General features: G+C 44.5%; 1 protein-coding gene across 4 annotated transcripts in view; it reads right to left on the bottom strand.

Moving 5' to 3' along the window:
• Positions 1-435: 435 nt before the first annotated feature.
• Positions 436-22113, bottom strand: part of LOC121457017 (solute carrier family 22 member 5) — a 36602-nt gene continuing 14924 nt past the window's right edge. The window contains exons 3-10 of one of the 4 annotated variants that reach the window (XM_041665635.1): positions 11805-11959; positions 10803-10974; positions 9565-9691; positions 7388-7488; positions 5521-5735; positions 3431-3613; positions 2093-2228; positions 436-1757 (exon numbers count right to left, since the gene is read on the bottom strand). In XM_041665635.1, coding sequence (XP_041521569.1) covers positions 1670-1757; positions 2093-2228; positions 3431-3613; positions 5521-5735; positions 7388-7488; positions 9565-9691; positions 10803-10974; positions 11805-11959 — 1177 coding nt within the window. In that variant the 3' untranslated portion in view covers positions 436-1669. Of the gene's footprint in view, positions 1758-2092; positions 2229-3430; positions 3614-5520; positions 5736-7387; positions 7489-9564; positions 9692-10802; positions 10975-11785; positions 11960-18013; positions 18034-22113 lie in introns of those variants that run through there. The other 3 variants (XM_041665638.1, XM_041665636.1, XM_041665639.1) reach the window with 3 other exon arrangements.

Genomic DNA, 22113 nt, shown 5'->3' with positions numbered 1-22113 from the left:
GTATAGGAAACAGAGACCCCAGTGTTGTCTTTTTAAATGGGTGATGAGGCAAATGCTCCCCACTTTTCTCCATGCTGCAAGACGGTTTTGAGATGCATCTCCCAGGCTTTCTCAGAGACTCAGGACCCTGCAATTTCTTAGGTGCTGACCAACACAGTAAGCATCCTAGGGCTGGGCCTCCCTCCTTCCCTGTTCTGCATTCCAGCTCCAGGTACGTACAGAACTGTAAAGAAGCTCCGAGCTCAGGCTGTTTCCAGGAAGACCCAGGTTGAGTGTACCAGGCTGGTGCAAATCATGGTCAATATTGGATAGATGCCTATTATATAGCATAGTACGAGTTAAATCTTAACCTTGAACAGTTAGCCTACAGAAGAGTTGCATGCTGGTTTGAGAAGGGGCCATCAAATACTAGGAATAAAGATTATAGTCAGTTGCTATTATTTAAAAAAATCATTGTTTATTAAAACCATCTCATTGCCCAAGGCACTCAGTAGCTTCATAAAACACATTCTTTTTTAAAAAGTAGGTGAAGTGAGTGCGTTAGGAGTACCATGGCAACATAATCAGTAGAGACAATCACACTGAACACAAAACACCTGCCGATGTTACATGGCTGCAGCCAGCAACTCTGAGAGACTGTCAACACAACTTACATTTCTTTCTTGAATTTCCCCATGATTATACATCGTAAAAGGAACAAGTGTAGTGTTATTGTTTGGGCACTCAGAGCAGTGACAGTGGCTAAGGCTGGGAGGTGCAACTGCACTTCCATGGCGGCAACTGTACACCAGCCAGGGTAATGCTGAGCTGAGAAACACTGTTCCCAAGTCTCTGCTGAAGGGTGAATAACTTGAGACACAACAACAGACGACAAACAAAACAATCCCATGACAGTGCTGAGAGAAGGAAGAGGCACTCTGTTACCCATACATGCCCTTCAAGGCACAGGTAAGTGTCTGGTAGCCAGGGATTCTGATTTACACAGCAGTGGAAGCCAAGCCGTGGCCTAAACAGTGGATTTCTCACGGCCCGGACAAGCCCAGGACTCTGACCAGACATACACAGCACAGCTGGCTGTGGGACTGAGTAGTCACCGCCCACACACTGCTGACCTTATGTACCTGCTCCCACCTTCATTCCCTCTAGGGTGCCCTAGGTCTTGTGTTCCTGTTGTGAGTTGAAGCAATCACAGTAAGGAGTTTTGTAACTTAGGAAAGATGAGAAATCAAACTCCCCATGGAATCATTTATCTTCTGAAGAAGTTTTGTTTCCTTCTGGTTCTTCGTATGGAACTCAGGGCCTTGTGCATCCTAACCGAGCAACACCTATTCCTTTTCCCGTGAGTCTGTCAGTTAGGGAGAGGAGGGAAAAACGGACCTGCATCTCTATCTGTGCAACCTTACCCGTCTTACAAAGTTTCGCATAGTCTTCCAAGTCCCACTGATTCAAGAGACTCATTGACTTCTTTGGAATTTTCACTAGAATGGGATGGGCAAGCTGTCTGCAATTAGCCTTGGTGTCCCTGGAGGAAGGTGTCTCTCTGGACAGATGCACCCATCCATGAGTACATTAGACACGACGTCAACAGAACAGAAAAGCCCTTGGTAATTGACAGCGTTTCGGACAACACGCAGGCTGTCTGTTTAGTTTTTCACCTTCGGGAGGAGTGTTAAAAGGCTGTGCTTTTTAGGACTGTTGGGCTTTCTTCACCATCTTTTAGCATCCTTGTCTGGCTTTGGGCTTGCCATTGTTTCATTCTATTAATACAAGGAAAGCAGTGTTACTTACAGATCTTATAAAAATACTTATCAGTTTCAAAACAAACAAGCCAGATATGGAGAAAAACCAAAGACATGGCAGATTCTGAAGTTTCCCGTAGTCTTTGCACTAAACTAGAGTGGCTGCTTTTATGGTCATGCACGTGGACACCTGTTCACACAGGATCAGTGCCTTGCCCTTACAGCACCATGGTTAAAGTAGTCCAGTTATTTGTGAGACAGTCTGCAGGGAGCACTAGTTTGAGGAGCACACCCCAAAGATCTGGTCAGGCCCAGACGAATGCATCCATAGTTCTAGGGGGAAAGACTCTTACCCTTTGACCCTTAGCATCTGGTCGATGGTATCTGGGAGAGGGACACCAAAGCTCTCTGGGAAGAACAAGGTGAGGATAGCTGTGAGGATGGTCAGACTTCCCATAAGGATGTAAGGCAGGAAGCGGTCATAGGCACCTGTGGTCAAGCAGAGGACCCAGGTTACAGTGACACTGGTTTCATTCAGACCTTATATTTCCTTGGGGCTTTATATAGGACTCACCTTACTGTTGGTCTCAGTGTTTCCCAAAGCCTAGACTGCTAGAGTGAAGGCTGGCATCTAGAGAGTCTCAGAACCCAGTCCTGGCACAATGTGCCCAGAGATCCAGCAGTGTCCACAATGGACAGGGAGAGGTACAAGGAAGCAGAGTCACCACGCTGCAGGGTTCCCACGGAACACAAGGTACTTGTCTAGGAGAGGAGCAACTTTCCACCTGTGCAGATGTGTCCCAGTTTGATTTGCATGCCGGTTAGACAAGGGGCTACAGCCCTTTAGAGCCATGTACTAAGCCTTCAGAGTACCTGCTACTCTAGGGACACTGGCAGGTCCTCCCCCGAGCTAGGGATGTGCAGAGGAGCAGCAGTGTCCAGGAAGGAGTCCTGCTATATAATGTCAGAAGGCAGATCTTCACAGGGCATAAACACCCTGTCATGTGTGACAATGAAGACTGTGTGCCACCTATTGGGAGGCCAAGGCAAGAGGAACTAAAATTCAAGGGCTGCTGGGGCCACAGAGCAAGTCCAAGTCCAGCTCACACAACTTAGTGAGCCACGATCTTGAAGAGTAAAATGGAGCCAGGGAGGCGGTTCAGCTTGTAAAAATACTTTCTGCTAAGTTTGGTGGCCTGAGTTTGATCTCCAGGATCCACATGCTTCAAATAAAGAACTAATTTTAAGACTCCCCTAAATTGTCCTCTGATCTCAACATACACACTGAAGAAATGAAGTGTTCTAAGTTACGGCAACTGTCAGTCCATCACTCAGTCCTCTTGGATGGACAGGTTTCTCTCCATGTTCCTAACTCCAAGAAGAAATTCCTCTAGTGAAGTAAACTGACTCCCTAAAGAATTTCTTAGGATGAAGAAATCTAGTTGGTGATGGAGGATCTGGGGAGATCGAAATAGAGACACCAACACTCTCTCAATCCCATCTAGCTGGTCTATGAGCTATCTTCCATTTGAAATGGGTGCCTTCTCCCTACTACACTTGGAAAGCACCTTCTCCATCCAGGGTCCCAGTACGGATGCATCCTGCTGATTATAGGTGCTTGTGTCCAGCTCACATATAAGGTACTTAGAGCTTTTGTCCCATCCATCGCTCCAGTGCTCCATGGTACTTACCAAGGTAAACAAAGTAGGGAGACAGGATGCTGCCAAGGCGGGATGCTGTGGAGCTGACCCCCACACCCATGTTTCTGACCACAGTGGGGTACAGCTCAGCTGTGTACACGTAGACCATGGAATAGGCAGAGGTGATTCCAAACTTGCCCACCATCACCAGGGTAGTAGACAAATAAACTAAGTCTGGAGAGAAAAAGGAATGATAGTAAAGGCAAGAAGGACCAGTGTAAGGGTTGCCCTGAAGGAGTTCTCTTCCCTTTTAGCCTAAAATGAACTTACTTTCTCCCTGACTCAGGGTGGAGAGAGTTGGGTAACTTCTATACCTTCCTATTGGGAGAAAACACCATGGCTTAGATTTGTTTCTAAGGGGATTCCTACAAAGAGACTGGGCACTTTAGCTATATGAGAGTAAATGTGTTCCTCAACCTAGAGGCCCAGACAGTATGTGCCCCTCATCCCAATCTGCCTGCCTTCCAGAAGTCTTCCTGTGTTAGGGATGAGCTGCTTCCGCAGAAGCTCACACTGAGGGCACTGTGGAATTAACCAGGACTTGGATATGCATGGGGGAGTCCAGCTCTAGCTAAGTTCATGCTCACAGTCTACTCAACAAGTTCACAGATCTGGTCTTTGAGGTGCCTCAGCGGGTAATGGCATTTTCAGCCAAGCCTGAGAACTTGTGATTCTCAGGATCCACACAGTGCAAGAGGAGAACTGACTCTTCCCACTTCCTGCGAGCTCTCTTCTCACCTCTACATGTGTGCTGGGAAGCACGTCTCCCTGCTCCCAATAAATAAGTATAACAAAGTCACTGAAAATATCTATAGGCCATCTGAACTTAGGGATGATCGTCCAATCGACTTTACTGTGACCCACAGGTCACTCTGAGCTCAGGTGAGGGCACTGCAGTCACTTTCAGGTTCCTTCTGCCATACACCGGGTTGTTCTGTACAGTCTCACAGTTACCACCACAGGTCCCCCAAACCACAGGGGCATCAAAGATTGTGGCAAGTGATGGACAACAAATAAGGCTTGTCATCTGTTCTCCAGGTTGTTAGAAAAGGTTCCTCCTGTCTATCAGTGGGATATCAAGGCAGTTTTACCAGCACAGTCTTTTCCATAGCCTCCAAGACCTTTCCTCTCTATCTTTTTATGGATTACTAGGTCATTTGCTACCCTGAAGCACACTGGGCTCACCTCCTGCCAGAGCATTGTTTATATTTATTTATTTATAAATAGGGTCTCACGTAACTTAGGTTGGCCTCAGACTCCCCAGACAGTCAAGGATGAGCTTGACCATCTAATTCTCCTGTACCCACCTCCTATGTGCTGGGATTACAGGTGTGAGCCATCTTGCCTAGCTTTCTTTTTCTGTCTCATCTTCCTGGAATGGTCTAACTGACTTTCTTATGGTGTTCTATTACCTCATTTAAATTCCGCTGAATACCTCTTGTTCATGACTTCTCTTTAGAGCTCCATTTCCCTTTCTTTCTACACAGAAGGTAACAACATTTTAAGATTAACAAGCATTTATTAACTTGTTTCTTCTCTACTAGAAAGAGACTCCATCAAGACCTCCTACTGCTTGAATAAATAAATAAGACAGAACTAATAGGATGGCTTTCCTTCTTTCTTTTTATTCTGAGGAAAGCAGATATGAACATGTTAATTTGGGTCTAGGGCATAATGAACCAACAAGCCCAATGCTTTCTTCACACTGCACACAGCCCAGGCCATGAAGGACCCCCTCCTGTTTTTGTGAAGTGGTGAAGTGTCATCTCTTGATTTTTTTTTTTTTTTTTTTTGGTTTTTCGAGACAGGGTTTCTCTGTGGTTTTGGAGCCTGTCCTGGAACTAGCTCTTGTAGACCAGGCTGGTCTCGAACTCACAGAGATACGCCTGCCTCTGCCTCCCAAGTGCTGGGATTAAAGGCGTGCGCCACCACCGCCCGGCTTCATCTCTTGATTTTTAAGACAGCAATGCATTCATGAGGCATGTATGTGATGGGCCTGACTGCATTCTTTTTGTAAACAGCCTGGTTCAAAGCAACTGACATAAGGAAAACGCAGGTCTGCAAATAAACACCATCCATACCTGAGGGCACCAGCTGCATGAAGAGAAGTACACCGCCACCCAGGAAGAGGGCAGCAGAGATGGAATATCTCCGGGGCAAGTACTGCAGCAACAGCCAGGCCAACACGTAGGCTGGGACTTCAACAGCTGCCGAAAGGAAGCTGTTCATATAGATGTTTCCATGCAAGTTAGGAGTGTCAAGAGAAAGTCCGAAATAGCCCACTGATATGGTCAGCCTGCAACAGGTACAGAAGAGAGCTGGAGAAGTGGCACCCACCTCTCCAGATCCATATACGTTGAAAAAAATTCGTCTTGACAAGTTCTGAACTGTTCCTGATGCAGGGAATAGGAGGGTAGTAGTAGATTTTATCTTGTGCCTTACTTCCTAGCACAGCTAACTTTCTCTAGCCCCAGAGACCAGTGTAAATCTTTTGTTGGTACACCTTCAGAACATTCCATAAAGAAGTGTCTCATCAAAAGAGCTTACATGATTCACATTGACTTCATCATCAGGGGAAAGGTCCCAACCTGTATTTCAACATTAAAATTCTACTCTGAAGTGAAACGACAATTCCCTGCTCTACATGCTTCTCCAAACACAGCAAATGTACGAGGAGCTAGAGAATGAGCAGCGGACTAGGTAAGGGGTGACAGACCTGAAGGAGAAGGCCCTTAGCAAACTATCTGTAGTCAGCCAGGAAGAGGCTGACAGCAACCCCACTGTTCTCTGGAACAGGGAGCTCCCAAAGGTGAGGCCTCACTGTCTTTCATTTACACCACTCCCGTGTCTGGCTCTGATCCCAATAGGTTTCTCTGTTGATGAGCTGTACTCTTTGGCACCAGACTGTCTTTGACTCATGTACAGGCTGAGAACATAGTTGGCACGGTAAAGAAAGACTCATATGCCCCAGCAAACTTTAGAGCATGATTAGAGTGTGAGCGATTCAGAGTAGGTGAGAGGTCTCAGGCTGGAAGTCTGAGGTAGTCTTCATGGATTCAGGATGCCATTGAGGCATCGTGGACAATTCCTTGGAAATGGGTGACTCAAAGACCAACCTTACCCCAAACTAAGACGCAAACTAGTTTACTGGTCCAAAGCTGGCTGAGTCCATCAGTAAGGTCTCTGCGGTGAAGTCTCCCCTCCTCACTATCTCATCACACTCATTCAGTATATCTGAGGATCTCTGATATCCCAAGTGGTTGGCAGGAGCTATGCCGGCACTCAGCCTTGTACTTCTCCCTGGTAATTCAGAGATTCCTTCCAATAACTGTCACACCTTGTCAGAAGAAACCTGCAGGAAACATCCAGGCCATGGTCTTGGCTTTAGGACAGTCTATGAACATCCCAGAAGGGCCATATGCCACTTTCATGTTTCCAGAAAGCTCTTAGCAGCCCCTGGAACCTAAAGGATAAACCTTCAAACCCCCAACAGTCCCAGCCAGAGTGTGGGCCATCAACAGAGAACACTTTTAAGAGGAAAGAGCCAGGCATGGGGATGTGCAGGGTGCATGTGCAAATGACAGACACTGTGGCCCCACTGTAGGAGAGCTCCCTCTGTCTCCATGAGCATAGCAGAGTTGCTGACAGTCTCTTCCTGCCTATTTACCACACAGAATCTACTGAGGGAGGGGACAAGGGACAGGAACAGCTAAGCAAGGACCTGTGGGATTCCCTTGTGGGATCCCTAGATCCTAACATTTTCTCCTGATCACTTTCTCCTTTCCTGGGCTTCCACTACAAAAGAACTGTTATGTCCCTGTGGCTGCCATCCATCACAAGGACAACCTTGCATCATGTGAGGACAGAGGTTTCAGCTTCGGTCTAAGCATGCCTGTAGACAAAGAGTTCTGAGAGTGGGGAAGGCTCAGGCAGGTCTCACTTACGCACCACAGGATTATGGACATGATGGTGAGGATCCTGATATTCCGGGTTCGGATCAGATCATAAATGTGGTGTGACTGAGGTGTCTTGGTATTTAGGTCTTGTAACTGCAGAAAGAGTAACAGTTAATGGTATAGAAGGAGAAAAAGTCGGGAGACTTGGAACCCATCATTTACACCATCTACTTTTCAAGAGTGAGGAGCATCCTAACGCTCTTTGAAAAGACAGAAGCACAGTGACTCAAGGGAGATGTCCAAGGGCCCGCAGGCTTAGTCAATGACAAACTGGAGTAAAAGAGAACGGGGTTTTGAAAAGAGAGGAGCACAGCAAAGGCAGAGGTGCAACGTGACAGCCACCTCACTGGATTACCCTGCCCATCACCCTCACGGCTGCCTCTCAGGGAGGCCTTTGAGGTTTTCTATGCAAGGCATAGAAACTGTTATCTCAGTCAAAGAAAAAAAAAAGGACTGTATTTTTACCAAACTGATATTTAAGTGGAATGAATGTTTTGAGTCCTCATACTGTGTTGTTATTGGTCTACTTCCAGGAGAAAAAAATATTCAAATTGAAAACAGGAAAACTGACCCACCCTTAACCCAGAGTAACTTCCTATGAGATTCTGCAGAGCCAAAGCCATGACTAACCACGTGTCTTAACACACTGATGCTCTTTCTTAGCTAACCTAGCTTGATTTTACAAACTCAGCAGTTCAGTGAAAGGTCAACTTGAGGCTCAAAGAAATCCTGAAACAGTCCAGTTTCCTCAGTGATGCCAATGAGGCTAGAGGGTTCACCCAGACTGACCTCACTTAAAATGCCCTCAGCCCTGACTTCTGTGCTTCAGAGGCCTTCTAAAGCACGCTGAGTGACTGCCACTGCCAGGCCATCACTTAAGGGAGACGCCAGCAGGGCTGTTGGTGGTCAACAGCCTCTCAGTTGCTTATAACAACTGCTTCCTCTCTCAAAAGCCCCAAGTCTTCATCGTGAGCCCAGAGCATCTCAAACATGCCTGAGGCTCACCCTTCAGCATTGCTATGGGCAGTGGTCCTTCAGCCAGTCCCTTGTCTTCTCAAACCAGAAACATACCAAGTCCCATGTCTGCCAACATCTACAGTGCCTATCATAAATCTGAAGAAACTGCCTGCTATAAAGAAGGCAGGAAAGGGAATAAGAAGCAAGAACCAGGGACCATGCAAAACCAAAAAAGTTACTCAGAGTACCTAAGAACAGGGAAGAGGTGGTCATCAGAAAGACTCTGGCTCCTGGACGATGGGTAACTGAGAGTAAAAGAGACAGAACACTGCTGAATGCAAATCTAACAGTGTTCCAATAATCTCCAGATGGCAGCCCCTGAGGCGTAAAAAACAAAGACATCCAAAAATGCTGAAGTTGATAAAAACCTCTTTCCCATGAAAGGTCTTTACTGCTAAAAGCAATAATTAAGCTAGCTACAGCAGCGTGTCCCTTTCATCGCAAAACTTGGGAGGCAGAGACAGTTAGATCTTTGTGAGTTTGAGGCCAGCCTAGTCTACACAGAGATTTCTAGATTAGCTAGGGTTACACAGTGAGACTCTTAGAAAAAAAAGGGAAGAAAAAGAAATGGTTAAAAAAAATGATACTTGGAAAGAAGTAAAAGAAGCATGGGTGGGGGGACGTCCATGGAGAAGAATTAGGTAGCTAGACCCCATTCCTCATCCTCTGAGGCTTGTGTGTACACATGTTCAACACATGTTCATGGGTGTACCTGTGTATGGACCACAGGAATGTGTGTGTGTGTCGGCTAGAGGTTGACTTAGGGTGTCATCCTCAATCACTTTCCTACCTTACACTACAGACAGGATCTCTCCTTGACTGGTTAGCTGGCTGGACCAGTCAGTCCTGATTAAGTCCCTGGAATCCTTCTGCCCCTGCTTCCCCAGTGTTGGGATTACAGGTACACTCTGCCATGCCTGGCCTTTTGGTTGGTTGCTGGGATCTGAACCGAGGTTCTCATACTTATGTGGCAGACACTTTACAGACTGAATCATCTCTCTATGCCTTTAACTTCTGCATTTCAACAGACCTTGCTCTAGGGATGGCTGGGGTTTGGGTAGAGTAAGGGCTGAGCTCCCATGAGCTGTGCTGTATGGTGCTGACCTAAAATGGCCAGAGTGAGTCTTCCCACCACCTTCCACACAAACTTACCTCATTTGGATCAAAGATAGGGGAAGGTGCAACAATTCCATTGATTTTGGCAGCTCTGCGGATGATCACCTCTGCCTCTTTAATTCGGCCTTGAGAGATGAGCCATCGGGGGGACTCAGGAATAAACCTGAAAGTTAAAGTGCATTCTAGTGATGCCTCCAGTCGCGTGCTTTCCCAGAGGCTGGGCATGCTTGACTAGAGACGGGAAATGAGGTTTCAGGTGCAGAGGGAGTGTGTGGAGTATCAGGTGTTTTCATAAGCCAGAAAATAGAGATGGGCCAGCACTCCCTAAGCTATGAGTTCTGCTGAACACTGACTATGTGAGGAAAATTCATCCTGCACATCCCAAGGGGATCTCCACTCTGGCTGGCACCTGCCTGTCTGCAGCAGTGCTGCCCCCTTGAGGGCTTTAAGGAGACAAGCACAGGATGGGCTCCTGGTGCAGAGAGTTAGGCACAGCCAGATCCTGCCATCTTCTACTCTGTCCCCGACATCCACAGAAACTTGCAGCGATCACTTGACATCATTTCTTCCTCAGTCCACCTCTGATTTTGGACTCGTCAGTCTCTTTCCACAAAGCAGCATGGGTATCAAGGCTGGAGTCTTACTGGATATTTTCCTTGTCCCCAGGCAGCCCTCTCTCCGCTGTCATAATCAGGAGCCATAATGCACTATTTTTTCTTCCCCCACTAGTCTCCAGGGTGCTCACCACTGTACATGGATGAGGATCTCACCTTAGTCCAATCTAGTGTAAGGAGTGATTCCTGCCTGGTTCCTCTGTCAAGTTCCATGGCTTATTTCTGAGGCCTATGCTCTGCCTGATCAATGGCCCTCTGTTGGAAGTGTAGCTGGAGCCTGCATTCCTCTGCAGAGCCACTCAAGGAAGCTCACTTCTGAAGCCCTCCCTTTCTTTACCTCCCGACACCCATGCCTGGAGCCACAGCATCAAGCATCTACAGCCCAGGTCTTGCTGTCTTGTACGGGGATCTGAGAATTCCCCAGAGGTTAGGTTGGCCCCTATCTGCATGCAGCAAATTCTTAGTTCAGCCTAGAACAGGGCACAGGACTAGCAGGCTTTTCTGAGTATGGAGAGACTTTCTGACCTGATTTATAAATAATATTCACTAGGTTTTTCTGGGATCTGGAATTGGGGTTTGTGAACTACTGCTGCCCTCTACTGGACATGAGACAGAAGCCTCCCCAAAGGCAGTCGGCCCAAGGGGCGGGGCCACACTTACCACCAGAGAAGCCCACACAACACCCCTGGCACAGTGAGTGCCAGCAGCAGCATCCGCCAGTCTCTGATGAAGTATGCAAAAAGAGGCAGCACCATGTAGCCAAATGCATAAAATATGCACACTCCTAAGGTGGCGAATATAATTCGAATTGACTTGGAGAGAATTTCTGTTCCTGTTCAAAACAAGGGAGGAGTAAAGTTAATCATTAATTGGGGTTATTTTCTTATGATTTTTCTGTGGTATCATTTTCAGTGTAGAGACAAGGAGGGAGCCAGAGTTAGCTGTGTTCTGAGGCCCTGGGAAGGGTTGCATCTGAACTAAGTCTTCTTTGATTTGCTCCTGAGTGTTTCTCTGAGGTCCCTGGGCAACAGTGCTCTCATGAAAACATCATCATCATCATCCCCAGCCACACATGCTAACTATTATCCTTCGAGGAAAATAGGATGTTCTAGGAAATGTGAAAAGAAAGTAATAATGCTTTCCACAATACAACCTAAGGAACCCAATGATCTGATTGCTTCAGCAAGGCTCTTCCAAACAGGGAGACCAGAAGCTTTCCAGTGGGAACAAGGTGGCTTGTCTGAGTCAGAGCCTTGAAGGGTGGACTCTGACAGAACCTTAACTGGACCTCTCAGCTCACTGTCCTTAGCAGACACTGACAGCCACCAATGCTCTTTGGCATCTCCCTTTCCTGGGGAGCCCGCCCTTCATGCCCCCCCCCTGCTGGTGTGCCTCCTTCTTTCCTTAGCTACCTAGGCCCTTGCCTTGCAAGTCTTTAAGAATGGATGCCCCGTGGTGAATCCTAGTTAATGGCTTAAGTACTAATAAGGCCAAGGGGCCACAAGTCAGAGGCCAGAAGAGAACTGGACATCAGAAGTCAGAAACCATTGTCAGGCTCAATTTCCCAGCAGGTAAGCTAGTTTTCCCTGAGGGACATAACAACTTGTCTCCAGAAAAGTGAAACACAGTATCAATTACTCAACTCCAACCTGATGTCCATACCCAGGACAAATGCTGCCACGTAGTTGGAGATCTGACCCATGCCAACAAGGACAAAGAGCACAGTAAACATCTCGAAGTTCACAGAGAAAACCTGCAGGAAGCTGAAGCCAGTCTGCATGGCCATGGTCAAAAACAGCACATTCTTCCGACCAAACCTGGGGAGGAGAGGAAGGTCACAGAGAAGCAGTTGGTAGAGGCAGCAGCAACTGGATCCACTGAGAGGGGCTTTCTCCTGTCACAAGGATTGGTATCAGGGTAGTCCTACCCTCTCTGTCCCCATGCTGTCACTGAATTCCACACTTTCCAGGATTCATTTGTAGCCTGGACACTCAGGCTGCTCCAATAGCAGCACCACAATGATGCTAATGACTGCAGGGGATGGGAAGGCATTTGTTTTGTTTAAATTCATGTCATTATAATGAATCTTAAAGAAAGAAAAGTCGTAATTCATGGTAAATGAAGACTGATCATTTATCCTGACTTCTCTTTGTCTGTGACATGAATAACCAGAAAAAGGTGGTGGTGAGTGGAGAATTGTTTATAAAAATGCTGTAAACAAAGAGAAAAAAAGTGCCGTGAAGTGACATGGGTACTATGTGTGAATGACTGACAACCTCATGATGCTGTCCTATAATCCTGCCAGAGGGACTAACCCTTATCCAAGTCTCTGAATGCCCTGCCTATCTGCAAAAAAAGCAGAAGACAAAGGGAGAGGTTTAGGGAATATATGATCACTCAGACCTAGACAGGGTAATTCTACAATGGATCAACATCATGGCTCTTCAATAGATAAACCTCATGGCAAAGAAAAGGATAAAGGGAAAAAACAGAATAACTAGAAGATATACTCAATTCAAACGTAATTTTATTATTCTATGTGCTTGTGTGTGTGCCTGGGGCCTGATGTACATGCATCCCGAGTACAGGTAGAGGTCAGAAGAGGGTATCAGATCTCCTGGGTCTAGAGTTACAGATCGTTGTAAGCTGCCATATGTGGGCTGGGACTTGAATCCATGTCCTTTGGAAGAACAGTCAATGCACTTAACTGCTTGGCTATCTCTATAGCCCTAAGATATACTAAAGTTTGCAAATGGAGAAGGCAAAACTTGTATTTAAGAGTGTACATTAGGGGCCTGGTGTGGTGGCAAATGCCTTCAATCCTAGCACTCAAGACATTTGAGAGAAAAGGCATGTGGATCTGTATGGTTCTAAGCCAGCCAGGGTTACAGAGTAAGAACACTTTTTTTTGAGACAGGGTTTAAAGAAATTTTTGAGAAAAAAATATCCTCCCCCAAAGAAATCACACAAAAAAGGAGTTTGAGTACTAAAACTGAAAGACAAAAATCCTAAACTCCATAATCTTGAATGCTGAAACTCTGAAAGATCTAAAATTTCAAAATTCTAAAAACAGACTTTTTTTTTTGAAAAATTAACTTTATTTTGTATGTATAGGTATTTTTACCTGCATGTGTGTCTGTGTGCCGCGTGTATGCCTGGTGCCAGAGGCTTAGAAGAAAGTGCCAGATACCTTGGGACTGGAGTTACAGATGCTTGTGAGTTCTATGTGGGTTCTGGGAATCAAACCCAATTCCTCTAGAAGACCAGCCAGTACTCTCAATGTCTGAATTGCCTCTCCAGTCCCCAATCTAACTCTTGATGAGACAAAAAACAAAAAAACAAAAAAAAAAACAAAAACAAAAACAAAAAACAACAACAAAAAAAACCCCTCAAACAAAAAACCCTGCATGGGTCACCCAAGGAGCTGAGATATGGAACAATTTTTATCTTTCCTAAGTGCAGATGTACAAAAAGTACATCTCTTCATTTAAAGAGGAAGTTTCAACAGATCAGCACAAAATCAATGCTGGAATAATGTATCTTCATGGAACCAAATTTTCCTGAAATACACAAAATGAAAATACCATCTAAATCCCAAGAACTGGAAATGATGCAAATATGAAAAGCATAATGAATTACAGATAATGATACTGGTAATTCAAAATAATGAGAGGAGATGAGCATAGTTCAGTGGCAGAGGGCATGCCTAGCAAGCACCAGGACCTGGATTCAACTTCCAGCACAAATGAAAAAAAAAAAAACAACTACAAAAACAACCCAACATACAAAACCGTTTATTACAGGGACAGATTATGGGCAACTGCATGAAGGCGGTCAGAGGAGCAGCAGACTTGCATCAGTATCTACAGTGCAGACTGCTGTCTTTCTTAGATTAGCATGCTTCTGTTTTCTTTTGGTCATGGTTCTTTTTGGAGAATACATTCACCCACACTGTCTCCTCAGTCCATGTAGACTTGCACACTATGGGAAACACCCTCAGATACACCTGAAACAAAGCTTTATCAGGTTTCTAGGTGTCCATCTGCCTACTGTGTTGTAGTTATCCTGAGTATCATATGCATATGTGTGTGTGTGTTTTCATGTGCACATGTGTGTATGTATATGCATGTAGAGACCAGAGGTCAATCTCAGTGTTATTATTCAGAGCTGTCTGCCTCATTTTAAGACAGGGTTTCTCACTGGCATCTAGAACTCACCCATTAGCTTAGGGTGGCTAGAAAATAAGCTCCTGCCCTTCCATCCCTTGGATTATAAAGCAAAGCCACCCAGCTGTTTACATGGAGGTGGTTCTTCTATAACCTTATTCAATGGAAGCTTTTTTTTCCCACTTATATATGGATATGTTTATTATTATAAGTGATCAGTTTATTAGGAGATTATTCAGTATACGGTATTAGGACCATTATTTTAGTAAAACAGAGGTAAATTTTGATCGTACATTTAGAATCAAATAACACTGGATATTGGATATACAATGTAAAAGATGTCAAATATTCTAAGTGAAAAACATTGGAATCTCCACACTTAGGAGACAGAGGCAGGAGAATCACTATGAATTGGAGGCCAGTCTGGTGTACATAGAAAGTTCCAGGGCAGCCAAGGCTACATAAAGAGACTCTGCCTCAAAAAAAAAAAAAAAAGCTGGGTGGTGGTGGTGCATGCCTTTAATCCCAGCACTTGGGAGGCAGAGGCAGGCGGATCTCTGTGAGTTTGAGACCAGCCAGGTCTACAAGAGCTAGTTCCAGGACAGGCTCCAAAACCACAGAGAAACCCTGTCTCGAAAAAAAAAAATTATTATCTTCATTTTAAATTGAGAGAAAGCATCACTATTCAGAGTCCAAATCAGAGGTCTTATTATATCATAATGAAAGAGTTCTATATGGAGAAGTTATACAAATTAAGATTGAGCCTCCAATTTTTACCTAGATAAACCATTTAAGAGGAGGCTTTCTATCATATCATCAGCAACAGCACTCATTATGACAATGTAGGAAGCCCCGAAACAGGTCCATAAGAGTTTACACAGTGCACCTGTTGAACTCAATGGAAGCTTTTTTGCATGTATGTTTGTGGGGTAGGGGATACGTACATGTGTCAGTACAGGTGCTCATAGAGACCAGAAAATGAGATCCCCCACAGCTGGAGCTGGAGACAGCTGGGAGCTGCCTAATGTGGGAACTGGGAATAGAACACAGGGCTCTGCAAGAGCAGTGAGCACTCACTGCTGAGTGCGTCTCCAGCCTGGAAGTGGTTACTCACGGGTGCTAACTTGGGTGGGGCAGACACTGGATGGGCTTCTGAGGCACAAAGTTCTACTGCTTGACTTGCTGGTAGTTGTCAGGCCACTCCATTGTGGTTGAACTGTGACAATGACAGAATCTAAAGTAATTTGGCTTCCAGAACTAAAGTAAACTTGTTTTTCTAGGTTCTCACCCTCCCCATCCTTAAAGACTCCCAGTCATGACCCATAAAGGGAGATGTTGATCCATTGCCCACATTCTGATTATTCCCAGCAACAATCAACTATGAGCTAAAAAGGAAACTTTTCTTTTTTTCTTTCTTTTCCTTTGTTTTTTTTTTTTTTTTTTTTTTTTTTTTTTGAGAAAGTGTTTCTCTAAGTAGCCCTGGTCACTTTGTAGATCAGGCTGGCCTCAAACTTGGAGATCTGCCCGCCTCTGCCTCCCAAGCGCTGGGATTGAAGGTGTGCACCACCACTGCCGGGCTAAAACGAAATTTTTTCAATCTCCTTACCACACCCCTTGCTATGAAAAGTGTAGAAGAGACTGCCACTATGCACGCGGGCCTGAACTCTTTTCCAAATTTCTGCCATGTTAATAACTACTTTAATAAATCTCCTACTCCAAAAGAACAATCTACCTCAATCATTTCCCACCTTGACCTACAAATGCAAAACCTTTCGGTTTACTTCCTGGAATAATTCATCAAGCCACACAATTATTCTATGACACTTTCTGTATCTTACTTTAAAAAACAAACTTATAGCCAGGTGGTGGTGGCACACACCTTTAAGGCCAGTAATTAGAAGGCAGAGACAGGCGGATCTCTGTGAGTTGAGGCCTGGTCTACAAAATCAAGTTCTAGGACAGCTAGGGCTACACAGAAAAACCCTCTCTTGAAAAAAAAAAAAACAAAACAAAAAAACAAGAACTAAACAAAACAAAACAAAAACCTGAAACCAACCAACCTAACAAACAAACAAGTGTGTTTGTTGGTTTACTGCTGCTAAAGTGGGTTCAAAAAAGGAAGGAACAAGTCAATCTGGGGAAAGCAGCAGATTCTGCTTTAATCTGGTCTGAGCTGGCTCATACCATGTGCATTCAATGAATGCTTACTTTCTAATATTAGGACTGGGAATATTTCTGCTTTAAAAGAATGCCACCTCTGCCCTCAAGAAGCTACTGTCTTATTGGTGAGACAATATCAATCACACTTTAATCAACTATGCTATAAGACACACCATTACACACTGAGACAAGGGCATAAAAGGAATGGCCCCCAGGTCCACGGAGACACAACAAAGGAACTCAGACTCTAAGGGTAGAGATTGGGCATCCTGAGATGATCTCTCTGACAATAGGGCACTGGCGAGATCCAAAGGAAAAGAAACTGCTGGTAGAGGGGGAGCATTCAGTCTAGGCAATGCTTCCCAACCTTCCTAAGGCTGATACGCTTTAATACAGTTTTTCATGTTGTGGTGACCCTCAACCATAAAATTATTTTTGTTGCTACTTCATAATGGTAATTTTGTCACTATTATGAATCATAACATAAATATCTGGTATTAGAATATTTGATACATGACCCCTGTTAAATGACCGTTTGATCCCCAAAGAGGTCACAAACCCATGTTGAGAACCACTGGTCTAGAGGGAGAGATCATTAATCTTATGATACACTTTCCATTCATGAATTTCTCATTGGTGCTATGAAGGAAGTCTAGGAATTGAGGTAATGGAAATTGTCACCTTGAGCCACCTGCTGAGAAGAAAAAGCATTAGGTGGGGAGTGGGGTTGGTGGGTATGCTGAACCCAGAGCTTGAGTGGCAGGTATGAATTGCCCAGCAGAAGAAGCCTTTGGTGGAAGGACTGAGCTAAAACTGTATAAGGCTTTGTGGCTATGAAAGAGGGTTTGCTACTTTCTTCAGTAGTTTTAGGTGTTTATCTTTGGGCTATCATAATCCAGGCAGGGGTGTAATTGGTACATATTGGATGAAGCCAGAGATATTGCTAAATATTCTAAAATGCCCCATAGCAACAAAATTAAATTGCTCAAAATGTCATTAAAGACGAAATTAAGAAATTCTGGTCAAGGAAACTCCCATTTGTGCCCTGTTCTGTAAGGAGGGCATGCCACAGGTACAAGGCAGACTAGTGCAAACTCTACCCCTTTCCTTCCAAAGGCTGCTCAGGACGAGAGAGACCTAGGGAACCTAGGGAACCTAGGTCTCTCATACCACTACTCTTTGGCAGCTGGAGGTTGTGAAGAAAAGAAACTTGCTTTTGTTTTTTGGTTTCTTTTCAAACCAAGTCTTTTTTATATATTGATATTTATTGAGCTCTACATTTTTCTCTGCTCCCCTCCCTGTTTCTCCCCTTCCCCCTTCAATCCTCCCCCAAGGTCCCCATGCTCCCAATTTACTCAGGAGATCATGACTTTTTATATTTTCTACTTCCCATGTAGATTATATCTATGTAAGTCTCTCTTAGTGTTTGTATTGTTGTCTAAGTTCTCTGGGATTGTGGTTTGTAGGCTGGCTTTCTTTGCTATATGTTTAAAAACCATCTATGAGTGAGTACATGTGATAATTGTCTTTCTGTGTCTGGGTTACCTCACTCAAAATAATGTTTTCTAGTTCCATCCATTTTCCTTCAAAATTCAAGCTGTTGTTATTTTTTTCTGCTGTGTAGTACTCCATTGTGTAAATGTACCACATTTTTCTTATCCATTCTTCAGTCAAGGGACATTTAGGTTGTTTCCAGGTTCTGGCTATGACAAACAATGCTGCTATGAACATGGTTGAGCACATGTCTTTGTGGCACAATTGTGCATCCTTTGGATATATACCCAAAAGTGGTATTATTGGGTCTTGAGGAAGGTTGTTTCCTAATTTTCTGAGAAATTGCCACACTGACATCCAAAGGGGTTGTACCAGCTTGCAATCCCACCAGCAATGCAGAAGTGTTCCCTTTTCCCTACAACCTCTCCAGCAGAAGTTGTCATCAGTGTTTTTATCTTGGGTATTCTTACAGGTGTAAGATGGAATCTCAGAGTTGTTTTGATTTGCATTTCTCTGATGACTAAGGTTGTTGAACATTTCCTTAAGTGACTTTCAGCCATTTTAGATTCCTCTGTTGAGAGTTCTCTGTTTAAGTCTGTACTCCATTTTTTTTATTGGATTATGTGATCTTTTGGTGTTCAATTTTTTGAGTTCTTTGTATATTTTGGAGATCAGGCCTCTGTCTGATGGGGTTACTGAAGATCTTTTTCCATTCTGTAGGCTGTCGTTTTGTCTCATTGACCATGTCCTTTGCTTTACAGAAGCTTTTTAGTTTCAGGAGGTCCCATTTAATTGTTTCTCTCGGTGTCTGTACTGCTGGGGTTATATTTAGGAAGTGGTTCCCTGTGCCAATGCGTTCAAGTGTACTTCCCACTTTCTCTTCTATAAGGTTCAGTGTGGCTGGCTTTATGTTGAGGTCTTTGATCCATTTAGACTTGAGTTTTGTGCATGGTGACACATATCAATCTATTTTCATTTTTCTACATGCTGATATCCAGTTATGCCAGCACCATTTGTTAAATATGCTTTCTTTTTTACATTTGATATTTTTTGCTTCTTTATCTACTATCAGGTGTTCGAAAATGTGTGGATTGATATCCAGGTCGTCTATTCGGTTCCATTGGTCCTCCTGTCTGTTCTTATGCCAGTACCAGGCTGTTTTCAGTACTGTAGCTCTGTAAGAGAGTTTGAAGTCAGGGATTGTGATGCCTCCAGAAGTTCTTTTATTGTATAGGATTGTTTTGGCTATCTTGGGTTTTTTTCTTTTCCAAATGAAGTTGAGTACCGTTCTTTCAAGGTCTTTGAAGAATTTTGCTGGGATTTTGATGGGCTGAACCAAGTCTTATCATATAGCTCAGGTTACCCTCAAAGTCTACCTTCCTGCTTAGCCCGTAGTGTCTGGATTATAGACATGCACAACCTACTTAGACCAGAAAACCTCATTTTGAACTTTATTTTTAATTGGTTATATTTCTGGATGGGGTGGTGGCACGGTACATGTGGTAGTCAGAGAACAACTTGCTGGAGTTGGTTATCTCCTTCTACTACATGGGTCCCTATGACAGAAATCAGGTGGCTGAGCTTGGCAAGTACCATTACTCAGAGCCATCTCTCCCACCCACAGACCTCACTTTTAAAGGCTGTCAACAAAATGGCAAACATACATATTTACAAAACCAGGAACTATTAATCTACTTCTTCCCAGTGTTGAACCTCTCATAATACAAAATGATAGCCTGATATTGTCACATAAAAGCTATGGCAATAGGATTATTTTAATTGAACTTGAACTTAAGACTTAGTAATATGCTAGGAAGAAAGATCAACATTTGTCCAACATAAAAAGTTACTGTTGAGGCCAGTGGTATGGTGTAAGCCTTTAATCCCAGTACTTGGGATGTAGAGGCAGGTGGATCTCTGTAAGTTCCAGGTGAGCCTGGTCTACACAGCAATTTCCAGGACAGCTAGTGCTACACAGTGAAATCTTGTCTGGAAAAAACAAACAAACAAAAATGAAAAAAAGTTACTGCTGCTCCTCTGAATACCAACTGAGGCCATAATCTGGTTTGGTTGTCAACCTCGTACTCAGAAGTAGTGAGGTGCAGAGCCGTCCTCACAAGCCCCAGCACGTCTCTGGCTGTGCAAAAGGCTATGACAGTGCTGGGCGCTGCAGGCGAGGACTGCAGTCAGACCATAGCACTCAGTGCTTTCATTTCCAGGCTGAGCAAGCTTGCTTAAAAGAGATTTCAGGTGCAAAAGCCAACACACACACACACACACACACACACACACACACACTCACACACTCAGAGAGGGGTGTCATGTCATGTATCCCAGGCTGGCCTGTAAGTCACTATGTAACTGAGCATGACTTTAAACTCGTAATCCTCCTGCCTCCGTCTTCTAAGTGCTGGGGTTACAGGGGTGCACCATCACACCTGGTTTATTCGGTGTGTAGATCAAACCTAGGGTTTCATGCATGCTAGTCAAACACTGCACTAACTGGGCTACATCCCTAGCTCCCTGCCTCAAAAATTTCAGAGAAGGTCTCCAACACACTCCATCTCCCCTCTGTAGGAAAGGTGATGCCTAGCATGATCATGAATTTTGTTTCCATTGTTTCTTTGGGAGCAAACCCTTTAGTGTGGGACTCTCCCTTTCCTCAGGTGATCATAATGTTCCATGCATGGCAAACAGGTTCTTAAGATGGCTCATAAAGATCTATGTAACCTAGCACACAACTGGCATGGTTTCTACGCTTAGCTTGGGCACGTCTTCCTTGATTTTGACATCAAATCAATTCCTTTGAGATTCAGTGGTCATTCTACCCTTAAATTCCTCACTTCTACCTGAGGAACCTCTCAGCCTGCTCCTGCCCCTTTTCTGCCATTACACCTACAGGAACCTCTCATGGAGTAGCTATACATCCAACAACACAATGAATCTCTCCAATTAGAGGTCTTGTAATCACCCCAAATTCAATACCTTCCTATTGTATCGAATGTCTCCCCTGCAAATGTGGTTCTTTGTCTTAGCTATGAAGGCCAGAGGCCTTTTCTGTCCGCACTCCCCACATGTGACCAGTCAGCAAGTCTTCCTGATTTCAGTCTCATCTCTCCAGCCTTGGTCCTATGCTCAGCTCCTATCATTTTCTGAAAGAAGCACTGAAAATGTTTTAATTGATTCCGTTAAGTTCTCTCTTATAAACTGGATGTGGCAGTGTACGTTTTTAATCCCAGGACACAGGAGGCAGAGTCAGATAGATCTCTGTGAATTCAAGGCTAGCCTGCTCTACAAAGGGAGTTCCAGATAACCAGTGCTGTCCAGCAGAGAAACCCTGTATTGAAAAAACCAAACACCAAAAACTAAAAGGAGAGAGAGAGGTTGTGTGTGTGTGTGCGTGTAAGAAAAAAGGTCTCTCTTATTTTCCTTCCATCAATACTAGACTGTCAAATTCTTTTTTAAAATGCATGTCTGATAGTCGTTAATGTAACTTAGATAAAATCTTTGAAATTGTACAAATAACAATCATTATCCTGGTCATATAGTAAGTGCCATAACCACAGGCTGATGGAGGAAGGTCATTTTTGGCTAATAAAGGCACTGCCCTGGCCCATTTTATTGGTTAGAGGATAGGTGGGAGGAGTAAACAGAACAAAATGCTGGGAGGAAGAGGAAGTGAGCTCAGAGACTCGACCGCTTTCCTCTCAGGAGCAGACGCCTGAGAGAGACGCCATGCTCCTGGCTCCTGGGCAGACGCACGCTAAGAAGCTCCGACCCAGGATGGACATAGGCTAGAATCTTCCCGGTAAGCGCACCTAGGGGTGCAACACAGATGATTAGAAATGGGCTAAATTAATATGTGAGAATTAGCCTAGAAGAGGTTAGATAGAAATGGGCCAAGCGGTGTTTAAAAGAATACAGTGTCCGTGTAATTATTTCGGGGCATAAGCTAGCCGGGCAGGCGGCTGGGGTGTTGGGGACGCAGCCCTGCCGCTCATATTACTACATATGGCGCCCACGTGGACAACTGCTTCCACATAAAGCCTGAGACAGCTTGGGAAGTAATTCTAGAAAAAAATGAAAGCATTGTGCCTGGTTTCTTGGTAGCAGCAATTTCTCGGTTCTACTCTGCTTGCTAGAGGCAAGCA

This window comes from Microtus oregoni, unplaced genomic scaffold (genome assembly GCF_018167655.1).
Source record: "Microtus oregoni isolate MIOR12 unplaced genomic scaffold, Mior012 000015F_ref0000493, whole genome shotgun sequence".
NCBI lineage: Eukaryota > Metazoa > Chordata > Mammalia > Rodentia > Cricetidae > Microtus > Microtus oregoni.
This window is presented reverse-complemented; position numbering and strand designations above follow the sequence as displayed.